The 16,838-nt window shown below is 50.0% G+C and overlaps 2 protein-coding genes across 2 annotated transcripts in view; both read right to left on the reverse strand.

Annotated features, from left to right (window-relative positions):
* Nucleotides 1-2,290: 2,290 nt before the first annotated feature.
* LOC147646240 (serine/threonine-protein kinase PAK 3-like) lies at nt 2,291-16,021 on the reverse strand. Its single transcript, XM_086873729.1, has 15 exons — nt 15,688-16,021; nt 13,988-14,025; nt 13,413-13,544; nt 11,796-11,930; nt 11,182-11,523; nt 10,646-10,735; nt 10,072-10,246; nt 8,529-8,592; nt 7,784-7,832; nt 7,293-7,405; nt 6,583-6,700; nt 5,819-5,918; nt 5,158-5,354; nt 3,671-3,808; nt 2,291-2,556 (listed from the first exon to the last, which is right to left on the reverse strand). Exons 1-15 carry the CDS (start codon nt 15,764-15,766, stop codon nt 2,455-2,457), a joined length of 1,872 nt encoding a protein of 623 aa, XP_086729855.1. The 5' UTR covers nt 15,767-16,021; the 3' UTR covers nt 2,291-2,454.
* The window catches only part of LOC147646239 (serine/threonine-protein kinase PAK 3-like), a 578,286-nt gene continuing 563,738 nt past the window's right edge, over nt 2,291-16,838 (reverse strand). Inside the window, exon 15 of the transcript XR_015281929.1 lies at nt 2,291-2,402. The gene's annotated coding sequence lies outside the window, so the exon portion shown is untranslated. The remainder of the gene's footprint in view (nt 2,403-16,838) is intronic.

Here is a 16,838-nt window from a genome sequence, read left to right on the forward strand (position 1 = left end):
CCAGCCGAGGTTCCCAAGTGTCTGGTACGTGTTTGTGTGCACAGAGCAAAGGTGTCAGCCTGTGTGCGTGGCCCGGGTGTCTGTCAATGTCCATTGAAGCAGACGGCTGGAAGGGGGCTCTGCCCGCCCTGCGCTGCTCCGGGGCTGGGGCTGGGCTGGCAGAGGCTGCAGAGCGCTCTGAGAGGCACAGCCTCAGCCCCGGCCGGCATCTTGTGCATGGTGGCACAGCCTCAGCCCCGGCCGGCATCTTGTGCACGGTGGCACAGCCTCAGCCCCGGCCGGCATCTTGTGCACGGTGGCACAGCCTCAGCCCCGGCCGCCATCTTGTGCACGGTGGCACAGCCTCAGCCCCGGCCGCCATCTTGTGCACGGTGGCACAGCCTCAGCCCCGGCCGCCATCTTGTGCATGGTGGCACAGCCTCAGCCCCGGCCGCCATCTTGTGCATGGTGGCAGCTCTGAGGGCTGTGTGAGGGACGCTCTTCCCCAGCGCTGTTTCTCGTCCTTTCCTTTCCCAGGATGGCATTTGGAAATGTTTCTTCGGCCCTATCAATACACAACTCACTGTCTTACTCACTTTATGCCTGGAACGTTCTAAGAAGACAATGAAAAGCGTAGCGTGATTATGATGCACAAATAATAGTCAAGAAAACAGTACTCCATAGTGTAGGGCCTGTAGAGCAGGGATTCGTTTATTCAACACCAGGAGTGAGGAGGAAAGCTCCACCACAAACTCACTTGTCCATTCTTTGCACAGGACAAGCTTTTAAACTTTTTAAACTTAATGGGCACATTCTACTTTCCTAAGCTTCATATTTTCTAATTCCATGATTGTGGAAGCCCTTGCAGCAGGGCTCTGCATGAAGTAGTTGTCAGCCTCTTGGGGGTTGTTTTGGATGAAGGCTCAGGGGCTACCTGAATTCAAAAGGCCTTTTTGTTACACTTCAATACTTTCCTTTTCTGGGAATTCAACACAAACTTGTAGTCAATAAATTCTGCAAGTGCTCTTGCTGCGTGAGGCCACATTGTATCTTTCATTCAGCAATTCATGAAGAAAACACAAATTGCCTACTGAGAACCTTCTGCTCCCTTCCAAATCACTACTCAAGAACAAGCCTCAGGCACATGCCCACAGTCCCTCTCTGCCAGCAGCTCCGAGCTGCATTGCACAGTGCTTGCTGTGCCCCAGAGAGCACCAAGCAGGCTGGCCTGGTGCCCCTGAATATTTCTGCAAAGCCCTCTGCATTTCACACCTTTGCTGTGGCTCAGTGCAGAGCTCCAGGATTGCAGGCGCTTGGTCCCAGAGCTGTGTGAGGCACTGGCTCCTGCAGATGTGCCCTGACTTGCTGTCAGTGCCTCACGCTGGCCTCGGTTCCCCTGGCAGAAATGCCGTGCCTGAAGGACACTGCCCTGTGCTGGAGCCTGCGGAGCAGCCCGGCTCCCTCCCCCTGTGCCCAGAGTGCTGCACACACTGCTGACCATTGCCAGCAGTTCCAGGGCAGGCGGCAGAAGAGCAGCAATGGTCAGGCAGGGCAGCAGCCCTGGGCTGCTCTTTGCCTTTCTCTCCTCCTGTGCAGACTCCAGACAGCCCATGGCACCAGTGTGTGCTGTGCCCAGCACGGCGCCGCTTCCCCTCAGGAGCAGCCAGCTGCCAGCTTGGCTCTGAGAGCGGAGGATTTGCCTGGGGTCAGCAAGAGGCAGCCAGGGCCAGGCTGCTGCCTCTTGCAGCTCCAAGGGCCTCCTTCCAGCCTGCCTGTGCCGAGGCTCAGGCTTCTCCGGGCTCTGCCAGGGCTCTGCTGGGGCTCCAGCCTGGCCGAGGCCGGGCCCGCTCTCACCTCACAGTCGCTCACAGCTCTGCACCACAGGAGACCTTGCACAGCACCCTCACTGCTCTTTGTGCTTTCTCTCTTCAGCCAGACTCTCCTCCAGCCAAAGAGATTTCTCTTAGGGATACAAATCCAAGTGGCAGGAACCCAAATACTCTCGAGTCACATCTGCACAGCCTGCATCTGCACAGGATGTTTGCGTTGCACCGCTCCTCCTTTGGTTTTTCCTGCAAATGCCATTGCTGTTTCTGCCTCAAATAGAAATGGCACAGCTGGGCAAAACTTGTCCAGTTGGCCATATTCCAAAGGCAGTGTGGTCTGGAGAGGATGAATGAAGAGGAGCCTTCCCCCCTTACAAACTGTACCAAAGAAGCCATCAATGTCACTTTCCACCTCTAAGAAAAAACTGACAATTCAGGAGGAAATGTTCTCACAGGGTCAGAAGGAGAGAAATGTTCCAAAGGAGTTGAGATTTTAGAAATTTTATTTAAAATCCTACTCTACAATCCTACACTACAAACCTACACTACCATCCTGCACTACAATCCTACTCTATAATCCTACTCTACAATCCTACTCTGCAATCCTACTCTATAATCCTACTCTAAATTGGTCATGGAGAAGACAGTTCTAAATCAATTGTTGCATTCCTGCCTCCTCCTTCCACTTCTTTACTGCAACGATGAGAGGTGCCAGGCTGGACCCAGGCATGGCCGATGTTATAAATTGATGCTGCAGAAAGGAAATGAAAACAACAAGAAAGCATGATTTTCCAAGCTAAGAGCTTCAAAGGCAGGGGAATGCTTTTTAAATGAAAAGGGGATTGAGTCAGAGTAGGTCAGGAGCATGGGGCAAGAGTGGCACAGGTTGCCCCAAGAGCTGGTAGGTGGCCCACCCCTGGAAATATCTGAGGTGTGAGTATCCTGATCTCTAGAAAGATGTCTCTGCTCATTGCAGGACACAGACTAGATGTCTCCCATGTCCCTGTGTGTTAGTTTGAGATGAATTGACATTTAGGGAAAGAAGTAAGAAACCCCGCACGGAAGTGATTTCTTTGAGAGAAGCTGCTGGGAGCTTCCCCTGTGTCTGAGACAGGCCAGTGGCTGGCTAGTTCTGAGAACTGACAACATTTTGCACCATTTAGAAATGAGATGTGCCTCTGTGATGATGCACATTTTGAAAACCACCAGCCCGGGCACTGGCCCTCTTTGCTTCCGGAGCCCGAAGGTAACGGAGCTGTGGTGAGGCTGGCCCTGCTCGCCCACGGCCTGTGCTCCTGGGGGAGGCCGGGCCAGAGCCCAGCGGCTCCCGGGCGGGGGATGGAGGCTGCGGGACCCCGGCCCCAGGCTGGGCCAGGCCACGGCTGCTGACATCTTGCCCACACTAAACCCTCTCCCCGGCGTGCAGCGACGGCTCCAGGCCGAGCCTCCCCTCCCAGCGGCTCCCAGGCAGAGAGAGGGGCCCAGCACAGCCTGAAATCCAACACCGTGACTGCCATGACCTGGGTGAGATTGAACCCTTTCATTGCACAGGTGAGACCTTTCTTATTCTTGTGGGCCTGATAATAAAATTTGTTATTCCTTTGAAGTTTGAAGCCTGTTTTGCCCTTCTCCTAATCCATAGCTCCCAGCAAGAAATGAGTAAGTGCCCTGGTGATTTTAGCCAGCGCTAAAACCCAGCACTCCCTGCCAGCCCAGCCCAGTCTAGGATTGCTCCCCACTGTCAGCTGAACAGCACCAAGGTTGGAAGTGAGGAGGATGGGGGCTCATCTGATGCCTTGGATTTCAGTGGAGGAGGAGCCCATCCCTGGGACGCTGTTTCACCTGCAGCCCTTTTGGCATTTTACCTGCAGCAGCTCCTTGGCAGACCAGCGCTGCGCCTCGCCTTTCTGCAGGCAGCATCTCAGGAAGTCACGCAGCAAAGGCGAGAATTGCTCGGGCTGCCGCAGCTGTGGGGTCCCTTCTGTGGCTATGTGGAATTTAGCCTGGGGAAAAAGGAAACACAAGGCTCCACCTGCTTCTTTCCCATCTGGAACTGCTCTCCCAGAGCCCATTGTTCCAGCTCCACTCTGCAGTGGCAGTTTTTGCCCTGGCAGAGAGGCAGACATGACTTTCCTGTAGCATTTGGATGATGACTTTCCTGTATCATGAAAAAACCCAAGCCCCAAAGCCACAGCTTTGCCAACATCCAGCAGATCTTGCCTTGGCAGCTGATTTCATTGCCTGCTCTAGTTAGTGGCAACTACATCAGCAAATACATGTTTCCTTCTCGGAGGATTCCCAGCAGCTTGGCAGCCTTTTTGGAAGAGGGATTTTGCTATTCTAACTAACTCTACTATTCCAAGGATTCTTATAAGAAAAGAATCTCTGCAGTGCTTGTTGGTCCCTTAAGCACAGCTGCCATAAAGCAAAACTCATCAGGCTTTTTGTCCTGTTCTTGAAAATGATGGTAATTGGGAGAAAAGAAAGGAAATGCAGCAGGTGTTCCTCAGTGAAGGAAACAAACATTTGGAATCTCATTTTCAACACAGACACATTAAGATGCCTCCACAAATGTATTGGGTTGAAAATGCCTGTTTGGGCACACAGGAGCCACCTGCAGCTCTGTCTCTCAGCACTCTGAAAATTTCAGGTTCCCTTAGGTGGCAAAAGGAAAATATTCATGGTGAAATCAGAAGTGTCATCCCTGTGGTAACCCTGTGCTGGTTGGATTCTCAAGTCAATGCATTAACACTGTGCCCATCCCAGAAAGTGCCAGGAAACAAACAAGAGGTTTTGGCAGGCTCTCCCCGTCACCAGGCTCCAGCTTGGTGATATGGAGAAAGTGGCTTGGGTTAGGAAAGAAGGTGGTCACTGAGTGTCTCAGCAGCACTGCACAAGAAGCAGAAGAGACTCTGGCTTTACAGCCTCATCTCCAGGTTTCAGGCAAGTTTCCCTGTGAGAAGAATGGGGCTGCACCTCTTCTCTCAAAAGCACTGTTTTTGAAACTTGGTTTGCTTTGAGTTTCTTTGCTTCATTTCTGGAAAGATAACAGCAGCTCTGAGATGCTTGTTTCCTATTCTTGGGGCCATCTACACAGCCACAAGAGCTGGAACGACTTCTAAGGCAAAGCAAAATGCTGCCTGAGAATGGAGATGGTTTGGGCGAAGTAAGGCTTGAGTTCCCCCAGTGCTGCAACCAAAGCTCCAGCAGATGCTGATGTGCTGCAGGGCCATTTGTAGAAGGGGCCTTGGTGGAAGTACTTCCAGCAGATGGCCATGGGATTTTGTGCAGTGAGCAGAGAACACGGGACAGGTGAGAAAGACAGCGGGATCAGAGAGTATTTGCTCCTTACCGATCGAGCAGTGAAACTGTCATAAGGAGTTTTTTGTTCGGCCATTTCAATTGCCACAATTCCAAAAGACCACACGTCCACTTTGGGGCCATATGGTTGACGCTTCACCACTTCAGGTGCCATCCACCAAGGAGTCCCGGTCACCGAGCACCGCTGATTTTGCTCAGGGGTGAGCTGAGCAGAAAGGCCAAAATCAGCTGAGGAGAAAGCAAAATACTCTTTTAATTTTCATACTCTCAATTAGGAAACCAAGCCAGAGAATTCCCCAGTGGAAGTTTGAGAATGTGCAGTTGAATTTCCTGGACAACACTCCCTGCTCTCTTTCCTTAGGGCTTTAGCCAAGGAAATATGAATTGGCTACTTCAAACATCCCCCCATTTCTTACACTTCCTCCAGCAGTGCCTTTTGTTCCCCTGAAGGTTTAGATTGCAGCTCCCTCCCTCTGGAAGGAACACACACAGACACACACAGAGCAATAGCACTCTTGGCTGCTTGTGGTTCCTTGTCATAGCTGTGTGCACCCTGCAACTGTGCCTTCAGCCCACAGCAGGGGGGACCCCTGCACTGCCAGCAGCAGCATTTTTGGGGAGCTGGCAGTCACTGAAAGCAGCCCCACACCCCCCATTCCTGGAAGGCTGAAGCTGAGCAAAAATACACTGACCCAGCTTGACAGAGCCGTCGGTTCTGAGAAGGATGTTGTTGCTCTTGACATCTCGATGGATCACGTGGTTGGAGTGAAGAAAATCCAGTCCTTGCAGGCACTGAGAGAGAAAAGAGAACCGGGGGGGCAAAAAGTAGTGCTGTGAGTTCATCGCACAAGAAAGGAAACAGCTGTGGAAGGTTCCCTTTGCAGGGGAATGGGGAGGAATGGCAGAACACAGCGCCATTGAGAGCAAGAGCCTGCTGCTCCCACAGGAGGAAAGGCATGTCAGCTTTTGAAAGAGCACCAGAAACTGCTGTTGTAGACTGTCCCCTGCAAAGCAGCCAGGGTGACGGCAGCTGCAGTGCATGTGCTCAGTAGCAAACAGCTATTGGGCTGCACTGCTATCCTTTTCAGCTGAGGAATAAAAGAAATTAGTCTCTTTTTTTCTTTCCTGTTTGTTTCAAATCCTGCCACCACACCTTTGCTTTAGAGACAAGGAATGTAGTGCAGACAGGCCAAAATTTAGCTAGGCAAGGTGGAGAAGTGCAAATGCCAATCTGAGAGACAGAGCTATAATACAAGAGCAGGGGATAAGTGGACAGGAAGTGAGTCCAGTGAGTGTAGGGGCACTGGCAGACAGTTCCCTTGAGATGCTTTTGCTTGCCCATAGCTGAGCAGCAGCACAGAAACCAAGCCTGGCCCATGAAATCCCTCCCGTTCTGAGCCCCTGTTTCCCAGACAATGCAGCTCAAGGCCTTGGAAGCACAGATGGGATCCCTGACCTCCCGACTGACAGCTGCAATCTCTCCTTCAGACATTTGAATCTCGTCGATGAGATCTCTCAGAGTGCCTCCGTCCATGTACTCCATCACCAGCCAGAGTTCCTCATGCACAAGGTAGCTGAAAAAAGGAAACAAGGCCATGCAGGTGAACATGCACGGCTAGGTTGGTTTTTTGCTTGAGTCTTGTTTCTGGGTCCCTTAGAGACAAGGGCAGAAGAAAAGGCATAGACATTGCCTCTAGGCTGTGCAGTGTTTGCAGTCTGTGCTGTCTCAAGGAGAAAGGCAGTTTAGGAAGAGCCCAGATAAAAAACCTGTCACGCATGGCATTTCTGGAAATAAGCACCTAGTCTTCCTGGCATGCACAGCAATGGGAAAGAGGGGCAACAATGCAAGGGCAATCCTCTCTTGGATGGTTCATCAGCATTTAAGAAACTTGAAAAACTCAAGCCCAAAGAACTGTGGAGGCAATGAACTTACAAGGTATTGAATTCTTAAGATAGGGCTGATGCAGGTTTTTGAACAATTTTCAGTCTGCATTTGCCAGGGTGGATTCATGCACACAAAATGCAGTCTCTTCCCATCCATTGGAGATAAGTAGAGAAATAATCATTAACAACTCTATTTCCTGCCACTGACCAAAGTGGGTTTTTAAGCTCTCATGCTTGTAGTATGTAAAGAAACATTCAAGGGATAGGACCGTGACCACTCACCTGGCTAAGTAATTCACGATCCTGGGACTCCTATTACTCTCCATGATCCTGATTTCATTCATGGTTAGTATCTTCCTACTCACTCCTTGCACATTTATTTTCTTTATGGCCACCTCAAATGACATTGAAAAGGAGTAATTTGAGAAAATTGGTAGCATGAGACCACAACCCACATGGAGCAAGTGATTTTGGAATGGCACAGCCAAGCTGTGCCAAAGTGCCTTGTGATTAGACCTCATCATTGGAGTAATTAGGAAGTGACATTGCAACAGCCCATTTCTCTGCTCCCTTGGGGGTCAGTTACAGGACATGTGGCCACTGGCGATTTGCCTTGTCCACAAAGCCTGTTCCAAGTGCAATTTGCAGGCTGGCTCCAGTCTGTGCTTCTTGTGCCTTTTCAGCACAGCTCTACTCAAAGCTCCAGCCACAGCTGTCAGCAGTGGGGAAAGGCCTGGAGAGCAGCAGAGGCTGCAGGGGCTGTTGACATTTACCTCTCCTCCTGTTGCAATGTCAAGTGCTCTGGAAACCTCTCCAAAACCCCTAGAAACAAAACAGCAGCAAAGAAAGGAGAAGCCATTTAGATCTTGCAGTGGAAGCCAGTCCAGACAGGAGAGCTCTGCTGTAAATGCCTAAAAGCTGCAGGTTGCAGGAGGGGTCTGCCAGAAGGCAGATGATGCATTTTCCCCTCAAGTGCCTGGGCACTGGGCCTGTTCCTGAAGCCTTGGGATTTACTGCCTCAGCTCCAAAAGGCAGCTTATTCCTTCATCTCGGGTGTCAGCTTCTAAACTGTGCAATTCTAATCCTGAGCACGGAGTATTTCCTTTAGCAAACTCTTGGAGAGAAATGTTCCTGAGAACTGTTATCTGACAGCTCTCATTGGGGGTAGGTTGTGCTTTCAGGCAAGCAAGATTCTTCTCCTTTCATTAGTGTGGCCAGATGATTTGGAGACATCCAAAAATGCGAAGGAAATGAATCCTGAGCTGTCCCACACTTGAGAGACAAGCAGATTTACCAGGTTGTGTTCCTTGCTGCAGGCAAGACCTTGGCAGCATGGAGATGTCTTTGACAATGCCTTCTGAGCACACTTGACAAATTCTGGCCAGTACTGAGAGATGGGGCAGACTAAGCCCGCTGTCTAAACATGTGGACAACTTGTCTGACTTCCCACTTGATGGATATTCTCCCAGGGAAACACCTGGCCCGTGGCTGTGTAGAAGTGACTGTGGTTGGACTCACCCGCTGCCAAGACTTTCCAGTTCTATGTATTTTGTGATGGGATTTTCCTTGTTCACCATTCTCCCTGAGGGAAACAAAATGCAAGATGCTCACTCTCAGGCAGAGATCCCAACTTGCAGGAGATGCCAAAGGCAGCCCCGCTGTCTGGGGCTCTGAACCCTCTGTGGTCAGCTGGGCAGCAAGCACAGCAGCAACAAGACAGGCAGTTGTGCAGTACAAATGGGCAGCAGAGAGACTGATTTTGTCCAGTCCTTGGAAGGAAATGAAGCGCAGAGAGCACAGCAGGGCACAGCACAAGGCTGGCAAAGGCCAAGCATGAGCACTGACAAGCAATGGCAAGAAGACACAGCCAGCCTGAGCCCCTGACAAGCTGTGGCCCCCGTTCAGGACACAACAGCATTGCCTTGGAGATCAGACACAGCCAGGTGCAGATCAAGGCCCTTTTGTGTCCCAGCAGGTGAAGGTAGACACCAAATCAGCTGGGATCTTTTCTCAGCCCCACCAGGTCTTTTCTGAGAGCACAGCACTGGCAGCTGTTATGGGCAAGAAGCAGATTAAATGGGTTGTGCTGCAGAATCACAAAGGGCTTGATGTGTTTTCCCAGAGACTGATCTGAGCAGGGCTTGGGCCAATAGGTAGGATTCTAAGAGTCATGGGAATGGCTGGGAATCAGGTATGAAAAAGTGCCATGGATCTGAGGAATACACAGCACAGGGGCTGCAGGCTCGCTCCTGAGAAATGCCTGCAGTGCTGTTTTATCTGATCACACCATGTGGATGTGTCTCTTGGACACATCTTTATAAGAATAAAACTAGGATATTAATGACAGATTGTTATACAAATATCTGTTTCTTCATTGTGGGCCCAATGAAAACATCTCTTGCTCTCTGTTTCTGCTGTCACCTGATGTTCTTTCAAAGGAGTCCTCACTGACAAAAATATAGCATTCTCATAAAAACCTTGTAGATGTAGTAGAGGCAATAAATACAGTCCTAAAAATGACAGCAGTAAGACACATGGGGCAGAACAGCTCTTTCAGGATGGAGAAAAAACAAACTCTACCAAAAACCACCAAATCTGAAACCAAAAAGTATAGAAACTGAAAACTAAAAACAGAACCACAACAAAAAGACAAAACCCCAAATCCAATTAATATCTCTGAAGTCTTTTGGTTCTGACGACAGGTGGGAAGTCTGGAGTCTAAGGAGAATTTAGGAATCAAATATTCTGTTCAGTTTGGCCACTAGCACACAGGACTTGCATAGATCATTTGCTGGGCCACAGCCTTCTGCTGATCCAAGAACAATTCCTGCTTCTGCCTTTAGTGGCAAGGGAATGCCAGGCAAAGCCGAGCCAGTCCAAGCTGCCCTCAGAGGCAGCAGGAGCAGCCAGAGCACTCTCTCGCTGCCTCAGAGCACAGTAGTTCCTGTGGGGAGTCCTAAATGTCTCTGGGACACCAAAGTGAGGAGGATCATTTGCTACAGCTCTGCTGGCACGTGCACACAATACACTGTCCCTCAGACAAGAAATACACCAGACGTACTCAGTTGCTCCACGAAGTCTCCCTGGCTCTCCTGGAGCTGAGCAGCAGATGTGTCACTGCTGGAAATGGACAAACTGCCCAGGATCCACTGCTCAGCTTGGGGAACAAAGGCTCCTTTAGATGCTGCTGCTGCTGCTGCTGCTGCAGCAGATTGAATGGAAGAGCCTGTGTAGATCTGCGAGAAGAAAGGAGTTTGTGTCAGAAAGCTGGCTGGCAGAGATTACCCCGAGTTCCCTTTTCAAATGCAAGCCCTTAGGAAGTTGCTGTTAGCCACATGCAAAGCTCATCAACTGGATTTTTTGGATGCCCGCTTCTGGAACCAAATGGTCAAAACCCAAGGTTGGTTTTAATCAAGTTGATGGCCAGTTTCATATTCCATTTTCCTGGATTTTCTGAAGGATGACTGCAACAACGACCATTGCACTTCCTCCCAAGGATCCCTTTCCCCCTCCAAGGGCTGCAGACACATTTGCAGCTCCTTGTTCTAATGTTGGAGCTCCTCCCCCTCAGTCCTCTTTTCCTGCACCATCTTCAGAAGGTGCTCAGCCTGCAGCACTTGTGCTTGGGACAGTACCTGTGCCTGCCGCCGACCTTGGGGCTCTTCATCAGCCGGCATTTGCTGGAAGCCTTCGCAGGCTGCCAGGTGAGATATCAACACGTCCACCTCAAGTCAAAGAGAACAAAGCAGTCAGAGACCACAGCTTGTCCCTGTGTGCCAAGGCTCATTGACTGTGAGCAAAGGGAAAGAGCAGGACAGCAGCAGATTCACCAAGGCATACAGACAGCTTGCAGCTTGTATTCCAAATCTGTCTGGGGGACTGTGTTCACTTGCAAAAAGCCCTGAAGAAACAAGGAGAGCAGGAGCAGGCCAGCAGGAATCCCTTGAGATGAGTGCTGGCAAAAGGGGCAAATGACTGGTGCCACTGTCCAGGGCAGCAGCTGAGATTGAGCACAGCAGGAAATGTCCTTCCAAGCAGCTGGGATAGACACTACAGCAGGATGGCACTGAGAGGCATCAGCCCAGCCCCCTGCTGCTCTGCAGAGGAAAGGCAAGAAGGGCAGAAAGCACCAGACTGCAGTGACTGCTGTGCCTATCGCTCTTTCACTCACTCGATTTTCTAGAGCCTCTTGCTGCTGAGCGAGGAGATGGAATTTCTCTTCGATTATTCTTCTTTCTTCCTCCAGCCTCTCCTCCCTTGCCCTGATCCTAGCCTCAGTTTCCTGCAGCTCTGCCAGAAGCTCCTCATTAGAGGCCTGTGAAGAATGACAGAGAGGAATTTCCATGAGTGGAGTGTCTGCCACACTTTCACTCACCTGGTTTTCTTGATTTCCTCTCTGCCAGGGGAGATTCATCTCCTCTTCGACGCTTCTGTCTTCCTCAGGCCTCCTCTTCACTGCCGTGATGGCCCTCGGAGCTTCGGGCAGCTCTGCCTGGGGCTCTGCCTCGATGTTCTGTACACACAAATGGAGAGCAAGTGCCTGGGAGCTGCCATCAGGCTCAGCTTCTTCCTCAGTTTCAGCCTCAAAATCACACTCATTCAGTCACTTCTTTCTGCTTCCCTACCCACCTCTGCTTCCACTGTAACCTCCTGTCCCGCTGCTGATCTCTGCAGAGGCTCTTTGCTTTCAGGGCCTCTGGCACTCGTGGCCTGCTCAGTCCCAAGAGCTGCGTTTTATGCCCCTCTTCCTGCCCTTCACTCTGTCCCCTGCTGAGTCAGCCTTACCTGGCCATTCTCCAGTGGCTCTTCCACCTGCTGCCCCAGCTGCTCTTCCTGCTCTTGGGCTGGGAACAGCTCTCCCTCAGGCTGGCACGGCCGTCCTGATAAAACAATCTGCTCCTGCTCTTTCTCTGGATGGACCTGCAGAGAAAGCAAGAGAAGATGGGCTTCAACTTCTCATCCAACATTTGTGGGCCAAGACTCAAAGGCTGATGGGCTCCCACGTTCCCAAAGCTCTGTGCTGCTGCTCTCCTGCCTTGTTCTCTGCCCATGGGGAAGCACAGATTCCAAAGTGACCCTGGCAGTGCAATCAGGGCCCATCTGGCACTGAATCTCCAACAGACTCTTGGGCAGCTGACAGGAAATGTGGGGCATTTCTCAAGGGCCTCCCTCCCCTTCTGCTGTGTCCTGCTTGTCTCTCCATAGTGACTGACAGCCAGCCCTGTCCCACAGCTCCATCCTGGCTCTGCAGGGGCTTCCTGGGTGAGCTCAGCCCTTGGGAGAGACACTGCTGGAGTTCATGTTCTTTTCAGGCCTGCCCTGCCACTCCTGCCCTTCTGACATCTACACTCTTGTTAGAAATCCTGCTCATTCAGGAGACAAGGATGTGTGCAATTGGATCCTCTGCTGCAGCTCAGAGAGCCTCTATGGCCACCTCAGGATATGGAAGAGGACCAAGGTGTTTCTCCTCCCTCTTTTGTCAGCTGAGAATTCTGAGTGGCACTGACAGAGATCCTCAAAAGGCCCCACCAACAAATTAATTGACACACCCCTAGGGATGCCAATGAAGGAAGCCATGGGTCATGTAATACATGTATGACCAAAGTCAGCAAAAACCACCTAAACCATGGAATTGTCCCACCTCACTAGGACAGGCTGAAATTTATAGGTTAAACAGGGAGTGTCAGGACAGAAGAGGCAGGAGGAGGAAAACAGCTCTGAGGAGAAAAAACAACCATCTCTAAAGGGGTTCTTAGCAACACAAGACAGCACTCAAGGACTTGCAGCTTTGCCCCCACACTAGGCTCCAATGCAGTTTCCAAAGCTGCAGACTTCACCACAAAACGTATCAAGAGAAACTTGCCACTTGTGGATTTTGCCTCAGAAGAAGGGTTCAGAACTACACAGTTTGTTTCTTTGGCCACACAGGACAAGAATGGCCGGCCACAGCTGCATGGACAACACAATCATCTCCTTGCAGCTTATCAAAAGCCAAAAGACAGGTGGCCTAAAAGACTCTGCAGAAGTGAAGAATTACTCCAGAAAACTGCAGAACACTTCTCCAGGTCATCCTGAGGTTTCCAAAAAGGGACAGCAAACAAACCAAGCCCTGTGAGCCCCAGAAATGCCGTGTGAGCCCTTGGCCATGGCTTGGCAGAAGCCAAGAGACAGAGCTTCCCTGAGCCAAGCAGCCAGCTGCTCACCCGCAGGCAGCAGCGCTTTGGGGCCTCAGCACGATGGCTGAAAGTCCAATTTCCAGCTGCCACGGGATGGGGGAATGGCTGGGTGCTGGCAGGACTCCAGCACTCAGCATCCTCAGCCAGCAACAGCAAGTGCTGGCTGCTCAGAAACTTGCAGCTCTGCCTTGCACTAAAGACAGCAGCACCCAGCACTGGCACTTACTGTCTGGGCATGGTCAGGCTGGGCTGTGACCACAGCTGGAGGCTCGTGCTCCTTTTGCTCATTTTGCTCCTCTTTGGCCTCTTCTCCAGGAGCAGAGGGAGCCACAGCAGAGTCTGCTCTTGCTTCTGGGCTCTGTGGACAGATGGTGGAGTTAGGGACAGGCAGCTCCCTATCATTTAGAACCTTATTTCTCTTCAGCTCTATTTCTACAACCAGCTCTACCAAGCACAAATCATCAGCTTTGATAGCAATGGGATTCTAAGTCTCTCCAAGTAAATCAAAATGGGTTAATTCAGCCAGGCTGCAAATAGTTCTGAATTAGAGAGTTCACCCTGGCTACTATCAGCAATCAACGTTCTCTCTGCAAATCTGAGCTTTGAGTTCTTTTAAAGCTCTGCAATGGAAAATTAGGAAATAGCCAACAATGCCTTTGCTATTGCTGTTGTAAACATGGAAATGGATCTTCTTTCAGCCCACCCAGCTGGCCCTCTGCACTCTACTGCCACAGGCCAAGCTCACAGTTCCCTGCACAATTCTGAAACACCAGGAGCATCAAATGTTCCTTTCTGACTCACCTCAGGATCGGCACCTCTGAACACACGGCTCAGATGACCTGCAGTGGACAAGGAAAATGAACCAAATTCTTTGAGAAAACTGGAGAGAACCGTGGCCTATTTAGAGCAGCATCTGAAAAGATCTCCCAGTCTGCATTTTCAAAGGTGTCCTGCTTGACTGGTGTGGTTTAAAGCAGCAACTAAAAAATCACTAGAAAACTTACTTATTTCTTCCTGTGAGATATGGATTAGAACAAGAGCAAAACAAGCTTAAAACTTAAATGGAATAAAGAAAGTTTATTTACAAAAACTACAAGAATAAGAAACCAGAATAAAACTTCCAGAACAACCCTTTTCTCCCCCACTACCCAACCATTCCCTTGTTTACATTACAACATAGAGACAAAAAACTTTGGAACTTTGGTGTTTACAACAGTCCCAATTCCTGCTGGAGTCTTTTCATCAGTCTTTGTAGAGAAACAGAAGTCTTCTTCTGCTATCTATGGAGTTTTTCACATGAAAACTATCTTTCTTCATAGCTTTCTATTTCTCTGATGCCAGCTGCCCAGAAATCTGCCATCAGTTGTCTCCTCCCATTTCCCATCACTCTGAGGTGTGTTATGGGTCATGAGTCCAGGGATGTCATTTTTATGAATGAGTTATTCAAAGGCAAAAGTTCTCTATCTGTTTTTGTGAGCCCTCCTGGAAACAGAAGTTTTCTCTTTTTACTTCTTAAAAGCCACAAATCTTCAACTGTTACTTCTCCCCCTCTGTTCCAGCATCTCACAGTGTCACAACTACTTCATCATTTGCTCAAAATCCACACTTGGAAACACTCCATTCCTCCCAATATACTCTGTCATGAATTAGAGGAGTTTTTTTCAGAACACTACTGTCCATCTCCATAGCTTTAACAGAAAAATATTTCAGCTTAATAAAGCATCTCCTTATTTCTCTTCCCCCTCTCAATTTAATTTTTTTCTTCACTCTCTTTGATGGGTTGATGGTTGATCACTCCCTCTCTCTCTCTCTCTGGAAAAAAAGGATTAATCTGCATGTCTCATGCAGGTAGTAAAAGAGTTAAAATCTTGCTAAAGCTGCAGATGTTGATGGTGTCAGGTTTCAGGTCAGTGGCAGAAACTGCAAACCAAGTCAGGCTGGCAGGCTCCGTTTCTCCCCCCACCCCGCCCTCTGCAGCCTTGTCTGGCCTGGAGGGGGGGAGGAGGCCGAGACAGAGCCCTGTGACCTCGTCAGAAGCCAGAAACCAAAGAGAGCAAGAAATTCCCGGCCTCACATCTTCAGGTGGTGTTCACAGGTTGATCTCACTTCTCAATAGTTAAAACCGCTGCCAATTCTCACCCATGGCCAGGAATTAGTCAGGAGAAAAAACTCCCATCAGCCTCCAGCAGTTTCAACTTCCCCAGCTCTCAGAGCTATCTTAAAAGTAAAGTCACCCCAAGAGATTGAGCCAGCAAAGTGAGGAAATGCCAGACTCTGCTGCCACAGGCTCTCCCGTGGAGGGAACAGAAGCCCTGCAAATGCTGCCCGCAGCCCCCTGGCTACAGACACCCCGTGTTTTGCTGAAGGTGTTGGCAGGAGCTTTACCAAACCAGGGGCATCCTCATGGTCTTTGTGTTTCAATTGCAACCCGGTCACTAAGAAAGAGCAGGGAGACCTACAAAAGCCAGCTCAGGTTCCAGCCAGGGAAAACCTCTACTTACGTGCCAGGTTGGTGAGGTAATATCCGGAATATCCGATGACATAGATGGTGCAAATGGCAGCAGCGAGCTGCTCCATCATTTTTGCCAGTTTGCACACTCTGCTCCACCACAAGAACAAACAAGGCTCCTGTCAGTGTGCAGCTGCCCACTGACAAACGCCTCAAGCAGGAGGATGCTCCTGCACTGAGCAAGCCCAAGAGCTGCTCTGACCCTGAGGCCTTCCGTGCACCAAGGCAACCTTGGGATGTCACCACGAGAAGGTGGCATCCATGCCCTGACATCACAAAGCCAATGCTCTGCGCTGCTCTGGGAATTGATGCAGAGCAACCCAACCTTCCCTACAGCAAACACAAAATTGCCTGGCAGGTTCTCCTCTGTCACAAAGGGTCACAAATCCTTTGCTGGGCTGTGGGAAATGGAAAGACAGAAACTTCCACAGATACTGAAGGGTTTCATTGACAGCCTTGGAAGGAGCTTGGGTTCATGCAATGCTAAAGGTTCACAGACGTTTAGTTGAGAATTCATAAGCTTATGTTCCTATAGCTGCAAGTAAGAATATGCCATAAGTAAATAAAAAACTGCATTGAGTGAGATGGTGGAGAGATTTCAAGTGTAATTGTGTGATTTTAGAGAGTAAGCTATGAATCTAAATATTATCCTAAGAAGCACATGTGTGTAGGTGAGCTAGCAGTGTATTGGGTGAAAAGCAGACACAGTGCAGCAGAACTTGGCAAAGGTGAAAGGTGATTAAGTAATAATAAACCTCTTCAATTTAGTGCATTAGCCAAAAATCTCAAATTAGCGAATCTCAGCCACTGCACCAGGCTGAAGCTGAGGATCCCCAGCCAAGCTCAGAGGGAGGAGAACACAGCATTTGTGGGATCCTTTCCAGTCTGACTTGCTTTAGCTGGAGCCTGGGGGAGGAGAGAGCAGGAGAAGGGTTGGCTGAGTCCTCTCCCCTCTGCCTGGCCCTTCTCTGCTGGATCCTCTGTTCATCCCACACCCACCCCAAGACTCCATCCCCATCCTACTGGTGCTGACGGGATTAAAGGAGATGAAGAGGAGATTAAAAAGATAGAGAGGAGAGAAAAAGAGAAGTTTAAATGCAGCTTGAATATGAAAGAAATACACATGTTAGTGAGTGCTGAGAG

This window comes from Cyanistes caeruleus, unplaced genomic scaffold (assembly GCF_971803275.1).
Source record: "Cyanistes caeruleus unplaced genomic scaffold, bCyaCae1.hap1.1 HAP1_SCAFFOLD_106, whole genome shotgun sequence".
Lineage (NCBI taxonomy): Eukaryota > Metazoa > Chordata > Aves > Passeriformes > Paridae > Cyanistes > Cyanistes caeruleus.